Genomic DNA, 22,203 nt, shown 5'->3' on the forward strand with positions numbered 1-22,203 from the left:
GCTCAGCTGGTAAAGAATCTGCCTGCAATGCGGGAGACCTGGCGATCCCTGGGTTGGGAAGATCCCCTGGAGAAGGGAAAGGCTACCCACTCTAGTATTCTGGCCTGGAGAATTCCATGGACTGTATAGTCCAGGGGGTCGCAAAGAGCAGGACACGACTGGGTGACCTTCACTTTCACTTTTCACTTGAGGAACAGGAAGGAAGGAAGTGACTGAAGGCAAGAACAGGAGGTGAGGTGGTCAGGAGGTGAGGGACAGAGGGGAAGCCCATTAGGACCCTGAGGAGCCTGTGGGAGCCCCACCCTGGGTGAGAGTGGTGGGTCAGGATCTGTCTCTGGGTGCCGTGAGGAATGTGCTCTGGTTGCTCTCGTGGGGCGGGGCGGGAGGCAGGAAGGCCCGAGAGGAGAGAGCTGGGGCTGGTGGGAGTGGAGCCCAGGAGGCTTAGATATGGGTGATGGCACCAGAGGGGTTCTGCTGTATTTTGAAGGGACAGTTGACTGGATCTGCTGATGGACTCAATGCAGAGTGTGAAAGAAAGAAAACAAACAAGACATTCAGGTTTTGGCCCGAGCGACTGGGACCGCCAAAGGGAAGACTGTGAGAGGTGCCTGGGAGGGAGGCGCAGGGTCAGGAAGTCAGTCTGGACACGCCAGGTTTGACGTGCCGGGGTGACATTCAAAGGCAGATGGCGGGCAGGCAGCTGGAGGCTGGCGTGTGGGTTTCAGGGCAAGAGGCTAAAAGCAGATCAAAACTGGGTGATGGAAAGAGGGAGGGGAGGGGATTATTTCACAGAAAAACACCAGTTCTCACGTCTTAGTGGCCCTAAAATCACATCAGGGGAAAAAAAAATAAGTCTCTCTCTGTCTCTCTTCCTCTTTCCCTAGCTCGCTCGCTCTCACACACACACCCCTTTACACACCAGCAGTGAGTCTCCGTCAGGGATGCCCAAATGCTCAGCAGTTGTCTTTCCACCCTCCTGTGTCTGGGGGATGCTCCAGCCTCCACCAACGCCCCAGGCATCCTGCCACAGTGGGCATCATGGCACCGAGCCCCCCACCTGCCCCAAGTGAGGGTGGCTGCCCAAGGCTGACAGCCAAGTAGTCCAAGTCCCCAGCTGACCTCCCCTATCCAGTTTTGTTGGAGGAGAAGAACGAATAATTGGAGAGCTCTAGGAGCCCCGGCACAGCTGGGGCTGGTCATGAGGGGCGTGCTCCCCTCCTCCCACGGCGTGTTCTAGAACATGACGAGGGAGGGGTGGGAGGCTCAAACACCAGTGCTCACATCTCTACAAGTCTGTACCAGATGGCAGGAGCTGGGCGGGGGTGCGGCTTCCGAACAGCCAGGCTCAGACGGCAACATGGAATGAGAAAGCAGTACCCTGAGGAGAAGAAAACGGGCATTCTGATCTAATTCATCAGAAAGATCCAGAAGGGGTGTTTATTTCTCCCGTTTGGTTGTTGCTGTTTTGCCCAAGGCAGGCTATTGGAAATTTGTGAATGCCACTGCAGTATGTGCTTCCTCTTTATCCTTTCCAATGGCCCTTGATTTCTATTTGGGCACACAGGTGCCAGGGGAACACTGACTCCATCCCCTGCTCCAAGACCAGGTGATGTGGGCTAAGCTGACTGGCAGGTCATCTGCTCTCCATGGTGACTGGTTCGGGGGTTGGCATGTGACTCAGTTTGGTCCAATCAGAAAGACTCTCGCCACTTGGGCATTCTGGGAGAAGATCCCGCTGAATGCTAGCATATCACACAAAGGAAGAGGTACGGGACCCCTCCCAGTGCCAACCACATCTTGAGACCTCAGGCCTTATGATAAAATTATGACACTGTCAAACCACAGAATCTGCCTCTGTCAAAAGCTCACCTGCATCTTTTTGGTTTGTATGCTATGCTCAGTCGTGTCCGACTCTTTGCAACCCTATGGACTATAGCCCACCAGGCTCCCCTGTCCATGGGATTTTTCCAGGCAAGAATACTGGAGTGGATTGCCATTTCCTCCCCCAGGGGATCTTCTCAACCCAGGGACTGAACCCACATCTCTTTCGTCTCCTGCATTGGCAGGCAGATTCTTTACCCCGGAGCCACCTGAGAAGCCCCTTTTTGGTTTAGGGAGCACAAAGTTCAATAACTTGTCAAAATCACTTGGGAGCTGGGGGCGGGGGGGGCGCTTTCTGTTCTTCGGATCTGATGGCCACTTACCAGCCACAAGCATTGCCAAGAAGCACCCTCTCCTTGGTCAAGCACAACTCAAATACCACCTCCTCAGAACTGAGGGGTACAGAGCCAGAGAACTGCTGAATGGAAGGAGATGCCTCTTCAACTTTGCCAGAAATTACCAACCTGCTCTTCAGAGTGTAGGTGCTAATGCGCATTCTCACCTCTCTCTTCCTGTTTTCCCACCTCCTCACCACCTTTTGGTGGGGCAGGACCTTGAGATATTTGCCATGGTGATGAGTGAGCCGTGATAATGCACTGTTGGCTAAATCTGTGTTTCCCTGATTACCAGAGAGGCTGAGCATGGGTATAACTTATTTCCATCACATGATATTATGCTGTGTGACATTCATCTGAACATTGGTCTGGAGTTCTGTGAGGCTGTGTTTATCATTGCTAATGTTCTTTTTTTGGGGCTGCCATCCTGCAGCATGCAGGATCTTAGTTCCCTGACCAGGGATCAAACCCGTGCCCTCTGTAGTGGAGATACAGAGTCCTAACTATTGAACGGCCAGGGAAGTTCCACCAATGTTTCTTCAGTGCTTACTATGTATCACTGTTGTAACACATGTAATCCTCACCGAACCCTATGAGCTAAGTAGCATTATTCTCCCTTGAAGTAACCAAGGCATAGTTAAATAACTTATTCCAGTTCACTCAGCTAGTCAGTGGTGGAGCCCACATTTGAACTCAGGCAGAGTCCTTGCTCTCAACCGCTCTGCAAAGACCTGGAGGCGTCTCATTCTAAGGACAATATAACTTTAGCTGGTGCGTATGTAGTGAGCACAGTCAGGGTAGCTGAAGTGTGCTAAAATAGATGACTAAGTACATTTTGTAAAAACTGAAGATACAATTTACCCTTTCAAGTGTGTTTATATTTGAGATCCAAGTCCCTCCCCAAAGTGGGAGGAAGCCAGCACACAGAAATATCCATGAACAAATTGATATTTGTCCTGCTTAAATGTAGCACCTCTCACTTCATCCTTTGTCAATCTCTACTGCAAACACAGGGAAACACAAGCAAGATGATGGTAAAATGAAATTGAAAACCTTCTGAAAGATGCAAGGTTTTGAGAAATTAATTAAAGTGATGCTGGAGGACAGCCTGAAGCATGTGCGAATCCATTGACAAACAATAATCTGGTCTGTGAGATAGCTGAAGAAGAAACCACTGAAAATGATGAGGGAATCAATGCTTCACAGGGAAGACTCACATGTCAAGGGATTAAGAGAAAAAACTGAAAGTGAAAGTCGCTCTGTCGTGTCCGACTCTTACAATCCCATGGACTGTATAGTCCATGGAATTCTCCAGGCTGGAATACTGGAGTGGGTAGCTGTTCCCTTCTCCAGGGGATCTTCCCAACCCAGGGATTGAACCCAGGTCTCCCGCATTGTAGGCGAATTCTTTACCAGCTGAACCACCAGGGAAGGGAAAACTCATCAAATCCTCAAATACTTTTGCAAAAATGACTTTGTATGATTTGCTGTGAAAATAGAAGGTGAAATAAATGACATCAAATGGTTGTATATCATTTAAATTTGTTTAACAAGTTATCTCCCTCCCTGCCTCTAATTGACACTTCATCAATTCATCTAATTAAACAATCAACCCATAACCTAACCACAATTATAACATAACCTTTGTTAAATACTGTCAAAATATAACATAGAATAAGGTTATTTTTCAAAATTGTGTAGTTTCACTTTTTCAAGATAAAATACTTAACTAAATACATTAAAAGTTCTATTTAAATGAACTTTTGGTCTATTTAAAGAATGCTTTTTTTCTGGTTTCAGTCTTCTACAATTCCAGCTAACCTCTTTTATTCAAACAGTATTACATATACAAATGACTAAGAACTATTATTGAGGTTGTAACTTTAATCTTCCCCTGGTATTCATTTTCTTTTTCTCCCATAGTAACAGAATTTTTAGCTGGCCAAATGGCCACCCAGAATAAAGGCTACATTCCCCCAGACTCTTTTGCCATCACATGTGCTCATGTGACTTGTTTCTCATCAGTGGGAGGTAAGGAGAAACAGAAAGCAGTTGCTCTGATCACTTTAAGAGCACCTAAACATATAAAACAAGTATTAATAGACCCCAAGGGAGAAATAGACAGCAGTAGAATAATAGGAGGGGACTTTAATACCCCACTTTCATCAATGGATAGATCATCCAGAGAGAAAATCAATAGGGAAACATAGGTCTAAAATGATACGTAGACCAGATAGACTTAGCACACATACACAGAACGTTCCATCCAAAAGCAACAGAAAACACATTCTTTTCAAGTGAACATGAAGCATTCTCCAGGATAGAGCATATGTTAGGCCACAAAACAAATCTTAATAAATTTATGAAAACTGAAATTCTATCAAGCACTTTTTTCAAATAGAATGGTATGAAACTAGAAATCAATTACAGGAAGAAAATTGGAAAATTCACAAATACACGGAGGATAAACAACATGCTACTGAACAACAAATCAGTTAAAGAAATCAAAAGAATTAAAAAAAATGAGACAAATGAAAATGAAAATGCAACATACTGAAACATACAAGATGCAGCAAGATAAGTTCTAAGTGATAAATGCCTACATCAAGAAGCAAGAAAAATCTCAAATAAATAACCTAAACTTTACAATTCAAGGAACCAGAAAAAGAACAAAGACCGAAGTTAGTAGACGGAAAGAAACAATAGAGATTATGGCAAAAATATATGAAATATAGATATGAAAAAGACAATGGAAAAGATCAATGGAAGTACAAACCAGTTCTTTGAAAAGATACACAAAACTGATAAAACTTTTAGCTAGACTCACCAGGAAAAAAAAGAGAATTCAAATAAGTTAAATCAGATATAAAAAGGGAGACATTACAACTGCTACCACAAAAATACAAGGGACCATAAAAGACTACTATGAGCAATTACAGGCCAACAAGTTTGACAAGCTAGAGAACTATAACTAGAAACACATAACCTACCAACACTGACTGATGAAGAAATAGAAAATCTGAGCAGACCAACTACTAGAAAGAAGGATGAATCAATAATCAAACACTTCCCCAAATATAGAAGTCCAGGAATAGACAGCTCTATAGGTGAATTCTACCAAAAATTCAAAGAACAATTAATACCAGCCTTTTGCAAACTCTTCCAAAGAAACAGAATAGAAAGGAATAACTCCACGTTCATCTTATAAGGCAAGCATTACCCTGATATCAAAATCAGCCAAGGATACCACAAGTAACGAAAAGTATAGGCCAATATCTCTGATGAAAATAGAATGCAAAAATCTCCAACAAAATATTAGCAAACTGAATTCAATAATACATTAAAAGTGTCATATATCATTATCAGGTAGGATTTATTCCAGAAATGCAAGGATAGTTCACCATCAGCCAATGTGTACACCACATTAAAAAATGAAAGATAAAAATCATCTCAGTGGATGCAGAAAAAGCATTTGACAAAATTCAACAATGATTCATGAGGAAAATTCTCAAAAAAAGTGACTGTAGAGGGAACATACATCAACACAATAAAACCCATAGCTTACATCATATTCAACAGTGAAAAACTAATAACTTTTCCTCTAAGATCAGGAAGAAGACAAGGGAACTCCCTGCCACCACTTTTATTCAATATTGTATTGGAAATCTTAGTGCAATGAGGCAAAAAAAGAAGGAAAAAGCATCTAAGTCATAAAGGAAGAAGTGAAACTATCTGTAGATGACATGATATTATACATAGAAAACCCCAAAGACTCCACCAAAAACTGTTAGAACTAATTAATTCAGTAAAGTTGCAGGATACAAAATCAATACATAAAAATCTGTTGAGTTTCTATACATCAATAACAAACTATCAGGAAGATAAATTAATAAAACAATCCCATTCACAACTGCATAAAAAAGAATGAAATATCTGGGAATAAATTTAACCAAGGTGGTGAAAGACTTCTGCACTAAAAACTAAGACTTTAATTAAGGAAAGAAACAGAAGACATAGATAATGGAAAGGTATTTCCATGCTCATGGGTTGGAAGAATTAATATTGTTAAAATGTTGATACTAGGGCTTCACTGGTGGCACAGGCACAGTGGATATGAAACCATCTGCCAATGCAGGAGACACGATTTGATCCCTGGTCCAAGAAGACTCCACATACTGCAGAGCAACTAAACCCACACACCACAATTACTGAGCCTGCGTTCTAGAGCCTCCGAGTCACAACTACCAAGTCTGCAAGCCACAATTACTGAATCCCATGTGCCCTAGAGCCCAAGAGTCAACAGCCACTGAGCCCATGTGCCCAGGGCCTGTACTCTGCAACGAGAAGCTACTGCAATGGGAAGCCAGCATCCTGAAATGAAGAGTAGCTCCCGCTTACTGCAACGAGAGAAAGCCTGTGCAAAGGCAATGAAGACCTTGTGCAGCCAAAAAAAAAAAGTCAATACTATCCAAAGCAATCTACAGATTCAATGCAATCCCTATCAAATTTCCAATGGCATTTTAAAAAATTATTATTTACAAATGTTATTTATCTTGTTTACTTATTCATTTTTGGTTGTGCTGTGTGGATGAAACCTATGCCCCCTGCAATGGAAGTATGGAGTCCTAACCACTAGACCATCCAATGGCATTTTTCACAGAGACAGAGAACATAATCTGAAAATTTATATGGAACCACAGAAGACCTCAAAGAGTCAAAGCAAATTTGAGAACTAAGAACACAGTTGGAGCATCAGGTTCCCTGATTTCAAACTGTATCACAAAGCAACAGTGATCAAAACAGTATGGTGTTGGCATAAAAACACACATAGATCAATGAAATAGATTAGAAAGTCCATAAATAAATCCATGCATGTATGGTTGGTTAATTTACACCAAAGGAGCCCAGAATATATGATGGGGGAAAGGACAGTCTCTTTAATAAGTGGAACTGGGAAAACTGGACAGCCACACATGAAAGAATTAAACTGAATTGTTATCTTTCACCACAGGCAAAGATGGACTCAAAACGGATTAAAGACTTGGAACATATGATGTGAAATCATCATTTGATATGGGTCTTGGTGATTATTTTTTTTAATTTGACACCAAAGGCAATAAAAACAGAAGGAAATAAGTGGGATGACAGCAAACACAGCAGAGGAACATTCTGCACCACAGAATGAAAAGATAATCTACCAAATAAGAGAAAATATTTGCAGATCATTACATCTGATAAGGAGTTAACATCCAAAGTACATAAAAACCCATGCAACTCAATAGAAAAAACTAAAACAATCCAATTAAAAAGGGAGCAACAGATCCGAATAGACATTTTTTTCCAAGGAAGACATACAGATGGTCAACAGGTACATCTAAATCCACATCATTAATCATCAGGGAGATATAAATCAAAACCACAATGAGATATCACCTCACACATGTGAGAATGTGCTGTGGGCCAAGCTGCTTCAGTCCTGTCCCACTCTTTGTAAGCCTGACTGTAGCCCGCCAGGCTCCTCTGTTTCAGGCAGATTCTCCAGGCAAGAATACTGGAGTGGGTTGCCATGCCCTCCTCCAGGGAATCTTCCCGACCCAGGGATTGAATCTGCACCTCTTAGGTCTCCTGCATTAGCAGGTGGGTTCTTTACCACTAGCACCACCTGGGAAGCCTCCCTGTTAGAATACCAGTTATCAAAAAGGCAAAGAATAATAAGTGTTGGAGAAGATTTGGAGGAAACGGAACCCTTGTTCATTGTGGGAATATAAATTGGTACAGCCATTATGGAAAACAGTTTGGAGGCTCCTCAAAAATTAAAAATAAAACTACCACATGATCCAGCAATTCCACCTCTTGAGTATCTATCCAAACAAAATGAAAACACAAACTTGAAAGCTACCTGCATCCCATGTTCGTTGCAACATTATTTACAGCCGCCAAGCTATGGAAACAACCTAAGTGTCTTCATTGGACGTATGAATGAACAAAATGGAGATATCCGTTCCTCTCTGTCACTCCCCCCCCAAACAAGTCCCTTGTCGCTTGAGCACAGCTTCCTGGGGTTACGACACCGGAGTCACAATATCTGATTTCACAACTGCCTTGGCTCCTTACTCGAGGTGGGGAGTGCTTGTTTATTTTTCTAAATTAAAGCAAATTAAACCGAGTTTGGAGGATTTTGCAATGTTGCTGGAGGTAAGCCACTGTAATTGTGCCTTTGCTTCAGGCAACCAGCCTGGCAGGTAAGTCTCCAGAACCCACCAAAGTACCTCATGCAAGATAAAGAGACAGAAAGTCTCACTCACTCTTCACCTAGGATGCAACACTGTGGGCACCCACAGCAGAGGGGATGGAGCACCCTGGGCAGAGCAGACGGTCAAGGGAGGACAAACAGTGCGCTGCCATCTGCAGAGCGGCCACAGTCCCCACGCACGGGCCTCTCCATCCTCCACGCCAATTTTAATCCCCGTGCCCCACCCCAGTGTTCTTCTGGAAGCCTGTTTCATGCTGATGGCCTTAAGTCAATGAAGTAGTCCCCGGCGGCTTAAATGACACAATTCACACAGAACTCACGCTCCTGCTCGTCCACGGCCTCTGTACTGTATTTCAAACTTTAAAGGGGCTCACTTAAAAAAAAAACAAAACGAAACTCAAATTCTGTTGAAAAGGTCACTTTCAAGCCCTTCTATGAGCAAATAAATCTATTTCTCTAATGCATTTAGAAGGCAAGGCATAGCTTTTAAATTAAAGCTGCTGGGACCCCCGCCCCGCAGCAGAGGGACCACAGTGGAAAAGGCGGCGATCCGAGGCAGGGCCCTGGGTACCACGCCGGCGGTTCCAGCCTGCGCATGCGCCCACCCCGGCAGCCTGGCTCACCTGTCCGGTAGCCGGTGCTGTTGAGATAGACGGCAAAGGTGCGGCTCTCGTGCTGTGCCTGCCAGGAGGGCGAGGAGCAGTTTTCATTGTTGGTGTAGGTGTTGTGGTTGTGGACGTACTTCCCGGTGAGGATGGAGGAGCGCGAGGGGCAGCACATGGGCGTGGTCACGAAGGCGTTGATGAAGTGCGCCCCGCCCTGCTCCATGATGCGCCGCGTCTTGTTCATCACCTGCATGGAACCTGCAACCAGAGTGAGGAGGTGAGACGCGGGCCGGCCGATCTCCAACGCGTGCGCCCCAGTCGGGCACCACACAGTTAGAGACGGGCACTGAGGCGCCCTGAGTAGGGTGGCACCCCCACCCCTCAGGAGGGGATTGCATTTTGGAAACCTCCAGGGACTGACTGGTGGGCACTCTTGGCATTTGTGGGCAGCAGCTTGCAACACTTCCCTGGTGGCTCAGACGGTAAAGCGTCTGCCTACAATGTGGGACACCCAGGTTCGATCCCTGGGTCCGGAAGATCCCCTGGAGAAGGAAATGGCAACCCACTCTGGGACTTTTGCCTGGAGAATTCCATGGATGGAGGAGCCTGGTAGGCTACAATCCATGGGGTCACAAAGAGTCGGACACGACTGAGCAACTTTACTTTCTTTTTTTTTCACTTTCAGACCTCAGTGCAATGAGGAAGTACTCTGCCAGTCCCCAATTCCACTAGGCATTCATAGGAGTGGTTAGGTAAAAACCTGTTCATAAGTTATCTGAGTCTAGTAAAGAACTTTGTCTTGCATATAAACAGAACATCTTTTTTTTTTTTTGCAGGGTATTAATATACAGTGGTTTTTTTTTTTTTTTTTTTTTGGAAAGCAACCACTGTGTAAACAGAGAGAAGATTATACCTTGTTTCATCTGGAACTTTCCCAAGAACTGTTCCCTCTTAATGAAATCTGATCATGCCAACCTGGCAACCCCAGCCCGCCTTCTCACCGAATACATCTTGTCTCTGCTGAAACGCTCTGTGTCAGTCACGACCCGTGGTGGCTGCCTTTGTCCACCTGGTTCTTCTAGCTTGGAACCCACTTCCCACCTCCCCGCACATCTCACCCGTCATTGCAGCCACACCTCCCTGGGATCGCTGTGGCTTCTGAGTCCCTTGAGCTCTTATTTACACATGTGTTACTAGGACTTCTCAATAAACTAGGAATGGTGATTTCATTCACACCTGTTCTCGTTTTTCAATGAAGCTGTGAGCAGAGTAAGGTGCAGGGAGGCAAGGAGTTTGTGTGGAAACCCTACTGCACGCCGTCCGCTCTCCCGAGGGCTCCAGACTGCAGAGACTGCGCCTTGCTCGGTGCCGAGTCCCCAGTGCCCCACAGCGTGTGACACACAGCGGGTACTCTGTACATGCGTGAAGAGGAATGGATGTGTAATTGCATACCCGGCCAGCACCCAGACACATAGGAGGGTTCATGGAAATCCTTTTTCTCTTCCTTCTACGGCCATCCTCAGTTTTTTTTCTTTTCCTTGCAGTACTTAGGGTCTATAGTGGGTTGAATGATGCCCCTCCCCCCAAAAATATATGTTCCTGTCCTATGTCCAGGCTCCTGTGAATGGAACCTAATTTAGACAAAGGGTCTCTGCAGAGGTACTAAAACACCTTGAACTGAGATTGGTTAGGATGTGGGACCTAAATCCAAGGACAAGCGTCCTTCCAAGAGACAGAAGGAAGAAGGCACACAGACACGGAGGGGAAGGCCATGTGAAGATGGAGGAGAGATCGGAGGGAGGCACGTACATTCCTCCAAGGAACTCCTCGGGCCTCCAGGAGCTGGGTGAGCAGAGAAGGATTCACCCCTAGGGCCTCTGGAGGGATCACAGCCCTGCCAACACTGTGATTGCAGACTTCTGTCTCCACAGCTGTGAGGCAGTAAATTTCTGTTGTTTTAAGCCAGCCAGTTTGTGCAATTTGTTAGGACAGCAACAGGAAACCATCCAGGGTCTATCCGGTGTCTGATTCTTGCTGGGGAGCCAACCACCTCTAGAGACCTGAAAACAACACATCAGACCCACCTCGGCACTCTGTCTCCAAAGACGGAAAAGGAGATTTACATGGCTCCTTGACCCATTTTTCTGCCAAACAGGGAAGGAAACAGCTAGTGCTTTCCCAGGGAAAACACAGATCACGTCTGTTCACTGCTGCAAACCATCCGGCAGCTTCCCTTCACACTCAGAAGAAAATACCAGTTCTCTACTGGGGGTCTAAGACCCGTCTAGATCGGCCTTCGAACCCACCTCCCCGTTTCTTTGACTTCATCTATTCTGTATATTCAGAGAAGGCAATGGCACCCCACTCCAGTATTCTTGCCTGGAAAATCCCATGGATGGAGGCGCCTGGTAGGCTGTGGTCCATGGGGTCGCTATGAGTTGGACACGACTGAGCGACTTCACTTTCATTTTTCACTTTCACGCACTGGAGAAGGAAATGGCAACCCACTCCAGTGTTCTTGCCTGGGGAATTCCAGGGATGGGGGAGCCTGGTGGGTTGCCATCTATGGGGTCGCACAGAGTCGGACACGACTGAAGCGACTTAGCAGTAGCATTCTGTATATTCTTGCCACCTCTTCTTCTGTGTATCCTTGCCACTGACTTCCAAAAGTAGGAAGTCAAGAGACACCTGGAGTAACAGGCAAACTTGGCCTTGGAGTACAGATGAAGCAGGGCAAAGGCTAACAGAGTTTTGCCAAGAGAACGCACTGGTGATAGCAATCACCCTCTTTCAACAACACAAGAGAAGACTCTACACATGGACATCACCGGATGGTCAACACCGAAATCAGACTGATTACATTCTTTGTAGCCAAAGATGGAGAAGCTCTATACAGTCAGCAAAAACAAGACCAGGAGCTGACTGTGGCTCAGACCATAAACTCCTTATTGCCAAATTCAGACTTAAATTGAAGAAAGTAGGGAAAACCACTAGACCATTCAGGTATGACCTAAATCAAATCCCTTACGATTATACAGTGGAAGTGACAAATAGATTCAAGGGATTAGATCTGATAGAGACTGCCTGAAGAACTATGGACAGAGGTTCATGACATTGTACAGGAGGCAGTGATCAAGACTATCCCCAAGAAAAAGAAATGCAAAAATGCTAAATGGTTGTCTGAGGAGGTCTTACAAATAGCTGAGAAAAGAAGAGGAGCTAAAGGCAAAGGAGAAAAGGAAAGATATACCCATCTGAATTCAGAGTTCCAAAGAATAGCAAGGAGAGATAAGAAAGCTTTCCTCAGTGATCAACTCAAAGAAATAGAGGAAAACAATAGAATGGGAAAGACTAGAGATCTCTTCAAGAAAATTAGATACCAAGAGAACATTTCATGCAAAGATGGGCACAATAAAGGACAGAAATGGTATGGACCTAACAGAAGCAGAAGATATGAAGAAGAGGTGGCAAGAATACACAAAAGAACTATACAAAAAGATCTTAATGACCCAGATAACTACAATGGTGTGATCACTCAACTAGAGCCAGACATCCTGGAATGCGAAGTCAAGTGGGCCTTAGGAAGCATCACTACGAACAAAGCTAGTAGAGGTGATGGAATTCCAGTTGAGCTATTTCGAATCCTAAAAGATGATGCTGTGAAAGTGTTGTACTCGATATGTGAGCAAATTCGGAAAACTCAGCAGTGGCCACAGGACTGGAAAAGGTCATTTTCATTCCAATCCCAAAGAAAGGCAATGCCAAAGAATGCTCAAACTACTGCACAATTGCACTCATCTCACATGCTAGCAAAGTAATGCTAAAAATTCTTCAAATCAGGCTTCAATAGTATGTGAACCGTGAAGTTCCAAATGTCCAAGCTGGATTTAGTAAAGGCAGAGGAACCAAAGAGCAAATTGCCAACATCCGTTGGATCATCGAAAAAGCAAGAGAGCTCTAAAAAATCATCTATTTCTGCTTTATTGACTACGCCAAAACCTTTGACTGTGTGGATCACAATAAACTGTGGAAAATTCTTCAAGAGATGGGAATACCAGACCACCTGACCTGCCTCCTGAGAAATCTGCATGCAGGTCAAGAAGCAACAGTTAGAACTGGACATGGAACAACAGACTGGTTCCAACTTGGGAAAGGAGTCCGTCAAGGCTGTATATTGCCACCCTGCTTATTTAACTTATATGCAGAGTACATCATGAGAAACGCTGGGCTGGAGGAAGCGCAAGCTGGAACCAAATTGCAGAGAGAAATATCAATAACCTCAGATATGCAGATGACACCACCCTTATGGCAGAAAGTGAAGAAGAACTAAAGAGCCTCTTGATGAAAGTGAAAGAGGAGAGTTAAAAAGTTAGCTTAAAACTCAACATTCAGAAAACTAAGATCATGGCATCTGGTTTCATCACTTCATGGAAAACAGATGGAGAAACAATGGAAACAGTGACAGACATTATTTTCTTGGACTCTAAAATCACTGCAGGTGGTGATTACAGCCATGAAATTAAAAGACGCTTGCTCCTTGGAAGAAAAGCTATGACCAACCTAGACAGCATATTAAAAAGCAGAGACATTACTTTGCCAACAAAGGTCTGTCTAGTCAAAGCTATGGTTTTTCCAGTAGTCATGTATGGATGTGAGTTGGACTATAAAGAAAGCTGAATGCCAAAGACCTGAAGCTTTTGAACTGTGGTGTTGGAGAAGACTCTTAGACTTCAAGGAGATCCAAGCAGTCCATCCTAAAGGAAATCAGTCTTGAATATTCATTGGAAGGACTGATGTTGAAGCTGAAACTCCAATATTTTGGCCACCTGATGCGAAGAACTGACTCATTGGAAAAAGACCCTGATGCTGGGAAAGATTGAAGGCGGGAGGAGAAGGGGACGACAGAGGATGAGATGGTTGGATGGCATCACTGACTCGATGGATATGATGAGTTTGAGCAAGCTCTGGGAGTTGGTGATGGACAGGGAGGCCTGGCATGCTACAGTCCACAGGGTTGCAAGGAGTCAGACATGACTGAGCGACTGAACTGAACTGAACTTCCCTGCCCCTTGCTCACTTGGCTACACGAGCTTCCTCTTTGTTTCTCAGGGGCTCCAAGCTCACCCCTGCCCCAGGATCCTTGCACTTGCTTTCTCCCTTCTGCTGGGGAGTGCCTCTCTGAGATTTTGCTTTGCTGGCCTGTCCGATTATTTGGATCTCAATAGTCACGTTCTCAACAAGTCCTGGCCGAGCACCCCATCTGGAGGACCTCCCTTCTTACTTGCTATCACAGCCGTGTAGGTTTCTTCTTAGCATTTCTCTCCTTCTGAAATGGTTTCCTTTACAAGTGCCCTTATTTGTAATCAGCCTCTGCTTTTGGATGGAGAGTTCTGAATGATCCAGGGTGCTGTCCACCCCCTACCCCCAGGAATATATAATTGATGCCCTGTAATATCTCACTGAACAACTGAAGGGAACAGAGCAGAGCCTGCCCTCTTGAGCCCAGCGCTGAAGCAGTTTTGTAGGAGATGCCCACCTGGAACCAGGTGTGTTTCCTGAGCCTCTTGGCTAAGGTCACCCCGGTGGGCCAAGAACTGGCTTTGTGTCTGACCAGGAATCATCAGGCCCTGGAACTATGTGAGCATCTGTCGCCAAGGTCACATGTCCTCCTGAGAAGTCCCCACGGGCCCCATCTGTAACTGGTGGCAATTAGAGGGTTTCTGCCAGGTGTGATGGCCTCACTGACTCAGTGGACACGAATCTGAGCAAACTCTGGGAGATAGTGAAGGACAGGGGAGGCTGGTGTGCTGCAGTCCATGGGATCGCAGAGAGTCAGACACGTCAGCCACTGACACCAGGTGTGAAGTCTCCTTCTGCAGGGGATGGAGGTGGTGGGCTTTTCCGAAGCTCCCCTCCACCAGCTGCTGCAAACTCGCCGGAACCTGCAGAGGGAGCAGGCCTCGGTCTCAGCGTCCAGCAGAGCCCTGGGCCTCACCAGCCTTGGGGTGCATCCTTCTAGCCTCCTCCAGGTTATTCATCAAACCTCCCATATCTGACAGGCCGTTCTTGGCCCCACAGTGAAACTGCTGCCCCTCTTTCCAGCACCCCCCATGGCCCCTCCCTGCCTCACCTGGCCCCCCAACACTTATTGCCGTCAGACAGTTCACTTATTTGCGTGCTGCCCTCTGCTCCACAGTGGAACAGCTCCGAGGGAGCAGGGATCTAGGCTTATTCTCTTTACTGTCATCTTCCCAAGCCCAGAACAGTGCCTGGCACATAGTGACCGCTCAACAAACATCTGCTAAATTAACACAAAAATATATCTCACTCTTTGTGTTTCCATATAACTCAGGACCCCAAGTGGGTCTATGTCCATGATACGCGTGTATGTGTTGTGTGTAGTGGATTAAAAAAAAACTCTGACTTCAAATAGCAGCTGACAGACGATGTGCTCTGTGTCTGCCATGCTGCCCAGCACCTTCTATAGTCGGACGCCAGCTCTGCCCCGTCACATTACTGCCAGTCCCTGAAGGCCGTGGTGTGGCAGCTCCTAATACAACCTAATTGTTGAGACAGCTCTAACTCGGCCCTGGGGCAGAGGGCGGTGCTGCACATCCGTAACAATCACGGTTAACGTGGTGACTCGTCGGCGGACTCTGCTTTACGCACTGTGCTGGGCAAATCCTCCCAGCAAACCACTTAACAGAAGAGGGAGCCGGGCGCAGGGAGTTAGGTGCCTGGTGAGAACTGCAGAGCCGGGGAAGCGGGACGGGAGGACTTCAGCCCAGCGTGTTTGATGGCGGAGGTGGGGGGTTTGTGTCACGTCCAAGAAGCGTCCAGTGGACACCACGCAGGGGTGCTGATGATGAACCCAGGAGGGGCACGGAGGTCCCTACACGCTTTGTAACCCTCAGCTTCAGTGAGGGTCAGAATCATCCCTGGGACTCTCGTTTGGGTCCCCACGTCACCCCGGATGTGACTTTAGCTGACGCACCAGCAGGGACAGTGGTTCGGGGTCACGTCACCAAGTGCCAGGGACCCCAGGGTGGGAAACTGATTCCCATTCACTCCTTCTGATCAAGTCCAGGAGAAAGTTCTCGGGTGGGTGCAGGGAGGTGGTCACGTCCTTAACACACACACACTTCCTATCTCAAAGGGAAGAGATGAGGCCACCCCCTTGAAGCTCCGGGTGGACAGCCGTATTAGCTTAAACTTGATCGCATGGTTTAACTTTCCTTCTACTTAGGGCAAGTGACGCTAGCTTCTCATTTAGGGTAGTAGAATCCCGTTCTCAAAAATAATTACAGCCGTTTCAAAAAACAGCAATACAAGTGGCACATGGACACAGTGAAAATTGTGGGAGGGTGAGGGAATGGCTGGCGCTTGGCACAACCCACAGTTGTCTGCCCAGTGATGTGATTGCTAAGAGACACCTTGGGGGGCCCCTGAGGTCCTCCCCACTGCCCTAGTCTGTTGTTGTTCCGTTGCTAAGTCATGTCTGACTCTTTGCGACCCCATGGATTCCTGCACACCAGTCTCCTCTGTCCTCCATTATCATCCAGAGTTTGCTAAAACTCACATCCACTGAGTCGGTGATGCTACCTAACCATCTCATTCTCTGTCACCCCCTTCTCCTTTTACCTTCAATCTTTCCCAGCATCGGGGCCTTTTCCAATGAGTTGGCTTTTTGCATCAGGTGGCCAAAGTGTTGGAGCTTCAGCAATAGTCCTTTCAATGAATATTCAGGACTCATTCTCTTTAGGATGGACTGGTTGGAGCTCCTTGCAGTCCAAGGGACTCTCAAGAGTCTCCTGCAGCACCACAGTTCAAAAGCATCAATTCTTCAGTGCTCAGCCTCTTTATGGACCAACTGTCCCATCCTCCAGTTACTCAGGCAATAATCGTGGCTTCTCCCATCTTTCTGTTTCCACACCCGGTCCATCAGCAGAGCCTGCTGCTCTTTCTTAAAGGACACCCACACTCAAGAGTCTTGTCGCCTCCTCCCCAGGCAGGCGGTCATCCTCTTTCCTCTTAATTAGGTCCATTGCTTCCCACCTGGACTCTGGCCGTTTATTTCCAGAGGAGTAGCCACAGTGCCTCTACTCAGCATCACCCACAGCTCCCACTCACCCAGAGAGCAAAGTCTGTGAGGTTGACTGCAGCCCCTGCGGGACCAGGCTCCCCATTCTTCCCCGCCCTCTGTGGTCCTCGCCTCTCCTTACGCTTGCCAACTTGTTCCCGCCCCAGAGCCTTTGCCCAGGCTGTTCTTCCTGCTGGGGATGCCTTTCCCCAGCAATCCCAGGGCCTGGGTCCTCACCCCTCCTTGTTTCTACTCAAAAGTTCTCCTCTTGGGGGGAGGGGGTGATGTACACACAGGGGATTAAGAGGTATAAACTATTAGGTATAAGATAAACTGCAAGGATATATTCCGAAGCACTGGGAATACAGCCAATATTTTATAATGAGTATAAATGGAGCATGACCTTTAAAAATTGTGAATCACTATACACTACACCTGTAACTTACAACACTGTATACTTCAATTAAAAAAAACAGTTCTCTTTTTTTGTGAGGCCTGCCCTGCTGACCACATCCACAATTTTACTCTCTTGTCTTCAGTATTTCACATCCTTTTCCTTTTTATGTTTTACATTTTCAACTCCGCATGTGTTGATCTAACACACTATATCTCAGGTTGGTAAAAAAATTTGTTCGGGTTTTCCCATGCTGGTTTTGCCAGCATTGGCTGGCAAACCTGAATGAACTTTTGGGGCCAACTCAACACTCTGGCACATTTACATCTTCATCTTGCTGGTCACCCTCTTTGCAGCCCTAAATGTCAGCATCACGAGAGCTGGGACCACTGACTATGCCCCACAGCCCTGAGGCCTGGAACAGCGCCTGGCACACAGTAGGCGTTCAATAAATATTTCTCGAAGGCATGAATCTAGGGCAGTCCAGGCAGAATTAAGCCTTTGCTTGCTCTTCCCAGACCACAAGAAAAAGAAGGAAGCGCCCGGTAACGAGGACTTGGCCTTGCTCGGGCTCTAGAGACTGCGGAAGGGACAAAGCTGGCCGCCCATCCGACCTCTCAGACCCTCCTGGAAAGCAGGGCTCTGCCGCCCGGTGAATAATTCACCTGCAGTCAGCAGCCCTGGATGCTGTGTTGGCAAAAGGCAAACAGCCTGCAAGACTGTTTCTTATTTGTAATGGGCTCCAAAGCAGGGTCACCACATGCCCCTCAAGTCTCATGAGTGATGGTCTGCTCTTTCCAACAGTTCCCTGCACGTGTCTGCTCGGGTGCCCGCCCCGGCCCAAATAAGCCGGCCGCAGGGAAGCCATGTCAATCTGCTCTTAGAGCACAATCTAATGATGCCCTAAATGACAGCTGCATCTGGGCGTAAGCAGCACGACATGTTAAGCCTCCCCTCGGGGACAGTAACCTGCTTGATGAGAACAGCCACAGTGACGGGGCCTGATAAATCCACATCTGGAACGGGAAAGCATATGATCTAATCTCCCTGCCTGGCACAGCCCTCATGCAGATGGACAGCTCCGACGGGGAGGGAAGGGGCTGGAAGACCAGGCCACACAGAAATAAAAAGGCCAGCCAACCAAAACTCCTGTTGTCCAACACACGCCTGGGGACACGCAGACAAAAACACAGCCGGCTTCCTTCCGTGATCACACATTCCTCCCTTGCTAGGGTGAGGTCACTCTGACACCTTTCTCGGTGACTCCGATGGACTGGGGAGGCCCCCTCCCCACCCTGATGACTTAAATTTTGGTGCCCAAACCACGCACTTGCCAGAAGCATGGTGTTTCCCCCGCACCCTCATCTGCCCACTCCCTTTCCCACTGCTTGTTTTTTTTTGGGTGGGGAGGGGTTGGGCGGCTCTCAGTGCACCACCTGGGCTATTATTTACTTGATTTGATATTTTTCTTTACTGTGGCTTTAAAAACTTTGTTTTCAACCCAAGTGACAATGTAAAATTCTGGATTTGATGTGCTACTCAGATTTTTTTTCTGGAAGCATATCAAAAGAGGTTTGTAAGTAGTAAAAATCAATGTTTGTCAACCTGTCACATAAGATGATTTTGTGATGACCTGTGTCATACATAGAAAGGCATTTGGGAAATGCTGATTTAATGTGCACTTCTAGAGGTCTGGGTCAGGGCAACCACCATCTCTGGGGACTCAGCAGGTGCTGGGGCTCTCAAGATTCAAAACATGACCTGATTTTGGCCATTCCCGGCACTTGGGTGGTTCATGTCCACTTACTGTCCTAGAAGTCTATGTCAGCTGAGAGAAGACACACCCTACATGCCCCCTTCCCCAAGACAAAATTCTGGAGCCCCCAACCTGAGTGGTATAACAGAGGAGGTGTTGGTTTAGATGGATAACTAAGAGATACGCTTTCTGATCTTTGTCTTCTTAAAATGAGAGGTAAATAGAGTCTGTGATGTTGGACCCTCCTTGGGAAAGTTGTGGGAGGTGGGACATGGTTAGCCAACCCAGGGTCTTGACTTAAATCAATGTTTAACCACTGCTGTTTCTTACCTAGACTATTGCAGAATTTTAATTGAGATAAATATATGCAAAGCCTTTAGTTCAATGCTTGGCATATAGAAAAGATCCAAAACATGTTAGCTTTTAAAAATGCAAATTACAGTAGCTCCCAACTATATATAGTGTAACACAGAGTTCACAAATTGAGCGTCTCCGGACAGACTCTTGTCTGCATGTTGTTGGATTTAGGTCTGCTCGGAAGTGGTTAAAAATTTGAATTAATTGCTAACTTTTGAGTTTTATTCAGGAGATTTCACATCAATCTGGATTTTAGGCTTAGCATGAAAATACACAGATCCGGCCTTGATGGGCACACAGGTGGGTGGGTCTGAGTAGCCAAGGCTGGTTTTAGAAGGGCCCCCCTGCAGTCTGCATGGCCCCCATCAGGCCCACTCCCCTCACCCACAGTCCTGGCCTGGCCCTGCCGCACTGGGTTTGCCCTTCTCCAGGGGATCTTCCTGACCCAGGGATCAAACCTGGGTCTCAGGTGGATTCTTTACCATCTGACCCTCAAGGGAAGCCCTTGCAACCCTTAGCTGGTTCTATTCCAGCTGAACTGACCAGCTAAGTAAACTCACAAAGTAACACTGTGGCCTGGAGACCCACAGAGAACAGGCTTTAAGAGGGAGTAGAGGGGTGGTGGGTTTGAGTAAAAGCTGGCACAGAGCCTTGCCCTGGACAGGCTCTGGGTGGGGGGTCATGAGCTCAGGCCACAGGTGGGGAAGCACGTCCGTCCTCTACCAGCCTCCAGCTGCAGGTGGCTGCCTGCCAGGCTGGAATTTAAGTGACAGCCCTCGACTGGCCCTCAGCTGGCCCGTGAGTGTCCCTGGAATCCCTGCAATGTCACTGGCTCAGATTGTGAGCTGCCAGCTCGTGGCAACACCTGCTGAATGGCCACATTGGGCTGGGCCCCATCAGACCGAGGGCCCCAGAAGCGCTCTATCCCCAGCAGCAGGGCAAGGGCAAGGCCTGGGAAACTAACGGCAGCAATCAGAGGCTGCCTCTGGCCCAGGGACTCCACTGTCTCCCGAGCAGTTACATTTGATCCCCCTCCTCCTGTTGGAGCGTTCTCACTGCTTTCAGTTGGCAACAACTGCTGTGCCTGCAACTCAATCCAGAAAAATCCACTGGATTCCTGGGACCCGCTTCTCAAATAAGGTTTCCTCATGGTGGTGGCAGAGGAGGAACCATTCCTGACCCTCGGCGATTACAAAATAAAGTTAAATATTATTGTTGAGTTTAGCGATAAAAATCCAAGGCTTAAAACTGGTTCTTAACCCCAAAATCAGTTAAAGCAGATGTTCAAGAGGCAGTAATGGAATTTCGTTAATGAACACTAGACTGAAAAAAATGAGAAAAATCATGCAGTGTGTTTTTTCCCCTGCAAACCAGAGCCAGCAAAAGCTTCTGGGAAAAAATTCCAACCCAGGCTTTCTCAATGGAGGGGAGGTGCCCTGGGGCAGGGCAGGTCATGGGTATAACAATGGTGCCCAGCAATGACTGGTCATTTCCGCCCCGAGGAACTCCACCCAGAAACGTCCCTCTTACTAATAATTTGCCAACTCGCTGCCCCTGCCAGAGGCCATTGCCTCAATGAGGCAGCCTCTCCAAGGTATTCTGCCCATTTTTCAGGGTGGGCCACAGAGTCAGTCACCCAGCCACTGTCCTGGTGGGTGATGTTGGCAAAGCAGCTGACGTCTGTCCCAAGTGTGAAAACCCATCCCTCCTCCCCTAGTCTCCCATCTCGGTAAACGGCACCACCATCTGCCCAAGAGCTCAGCCAACAACCTCAGTCATCCTTGATTCTCCTTCCCTCCCCTCCCACTTGTACTCCATCAACAAGGCGTGCTGACCTTCAAAACAAAACTTGCTCACTTACCCCCTTCCCTTCTGCAGCACCCCCAATCACCTCCCACTGGGACAACTGGTCTATCAGATTGTGTTCCTGTCCCCCACTTCTTCTCCACCGGCAGCCAGAGCCACTGAAAGCATGAATCATGCGTGCTTGACCTGCTCAGAACATTTCAGTCACTTTCCATTGGCCTGAGAATAAAATCCGGTCCTTCCTCCATCTCTTCTCTGCCCTCACCCGTACCCTTCTCTCCCTCCCTCCCCAGGTCCTGCTGCCCTCCTCAAAGTTCTCAGCAGTTCCTCCCTGCCTGGGATGTTTCTCCCCCAGGTTTCCATGTGAGTATCTCCTTCTCAGGGTGCCCATCACATAACCACACATTCACTGCTGGGGTTGCTGTCCCTTCCTGGGACCCCTGTTCCTGATCTCTGGTGTGGCTGAGACCCCAGGTTGTCCGCCAACGTGTTTCCCCTTGTTTCTTATCAACAGGCCCTAATCTTCAACACACCCCGCTAGGAAACTACATTTCCTAGACTCTCTTGCAGTGGAAGTGGTCCTCCCTTTAACCTTCTGGAACCACCTTCTGCTTAGTTTTCCAGCCCAGGGATCTGACCTGGATGGGCTGTACCCACCAGTGGCTTTACAGTCTGGCTTTGGCTGAGTTTGGCTGATGGGGGGCCCTGGCAGGAGATCAGCAAAAGGAAGAGCTAA

The 22,203-nt window shown here is 47.2% G+C and overlaps 1 protein-coding gene across 4 annotated transcripts in view; it reads right to left on the reverse strand.

Moving 5' to 3' along the window:
• The window catches only part of SULF2 (sulfatase 2), a 127,151-nt gene that overhangs the window by 67,147 nt on the left and 37,801 nt on the right, over positions 1 to 22,203 (reverse strand). For all 4 annotated transcript variants that reach the window (XM_043480032.1, XM_043480031.1, XM_043480033.1 and 1 more), the window contains exon 3: positions 9,093 to 9,332. In XM_043480032.1, the coding sequence (XP_043335967.1) occupies positions 9,093 to 9,332 (240 nt within the window). The remainder of the gene's footprint in view (positions 1 to 9,092; positions 9,333 to 22,203) is intronic.

This window comes from Cervus canadensis, chromosome 10 (assembly GCF_019320065.1).
Source record: "Cervus canadensis isolate Bull #8, Minnesota chromosome 10, ASM1932006v1, whole genome shotgun sequence".
In the NCBI taxonomy this organism is placed as follows: Eukaryota; Metazoa; Chordata; class Mammalia; order Artiodactyla; family Cervidae; genus Cervus; species Cervus canadensis.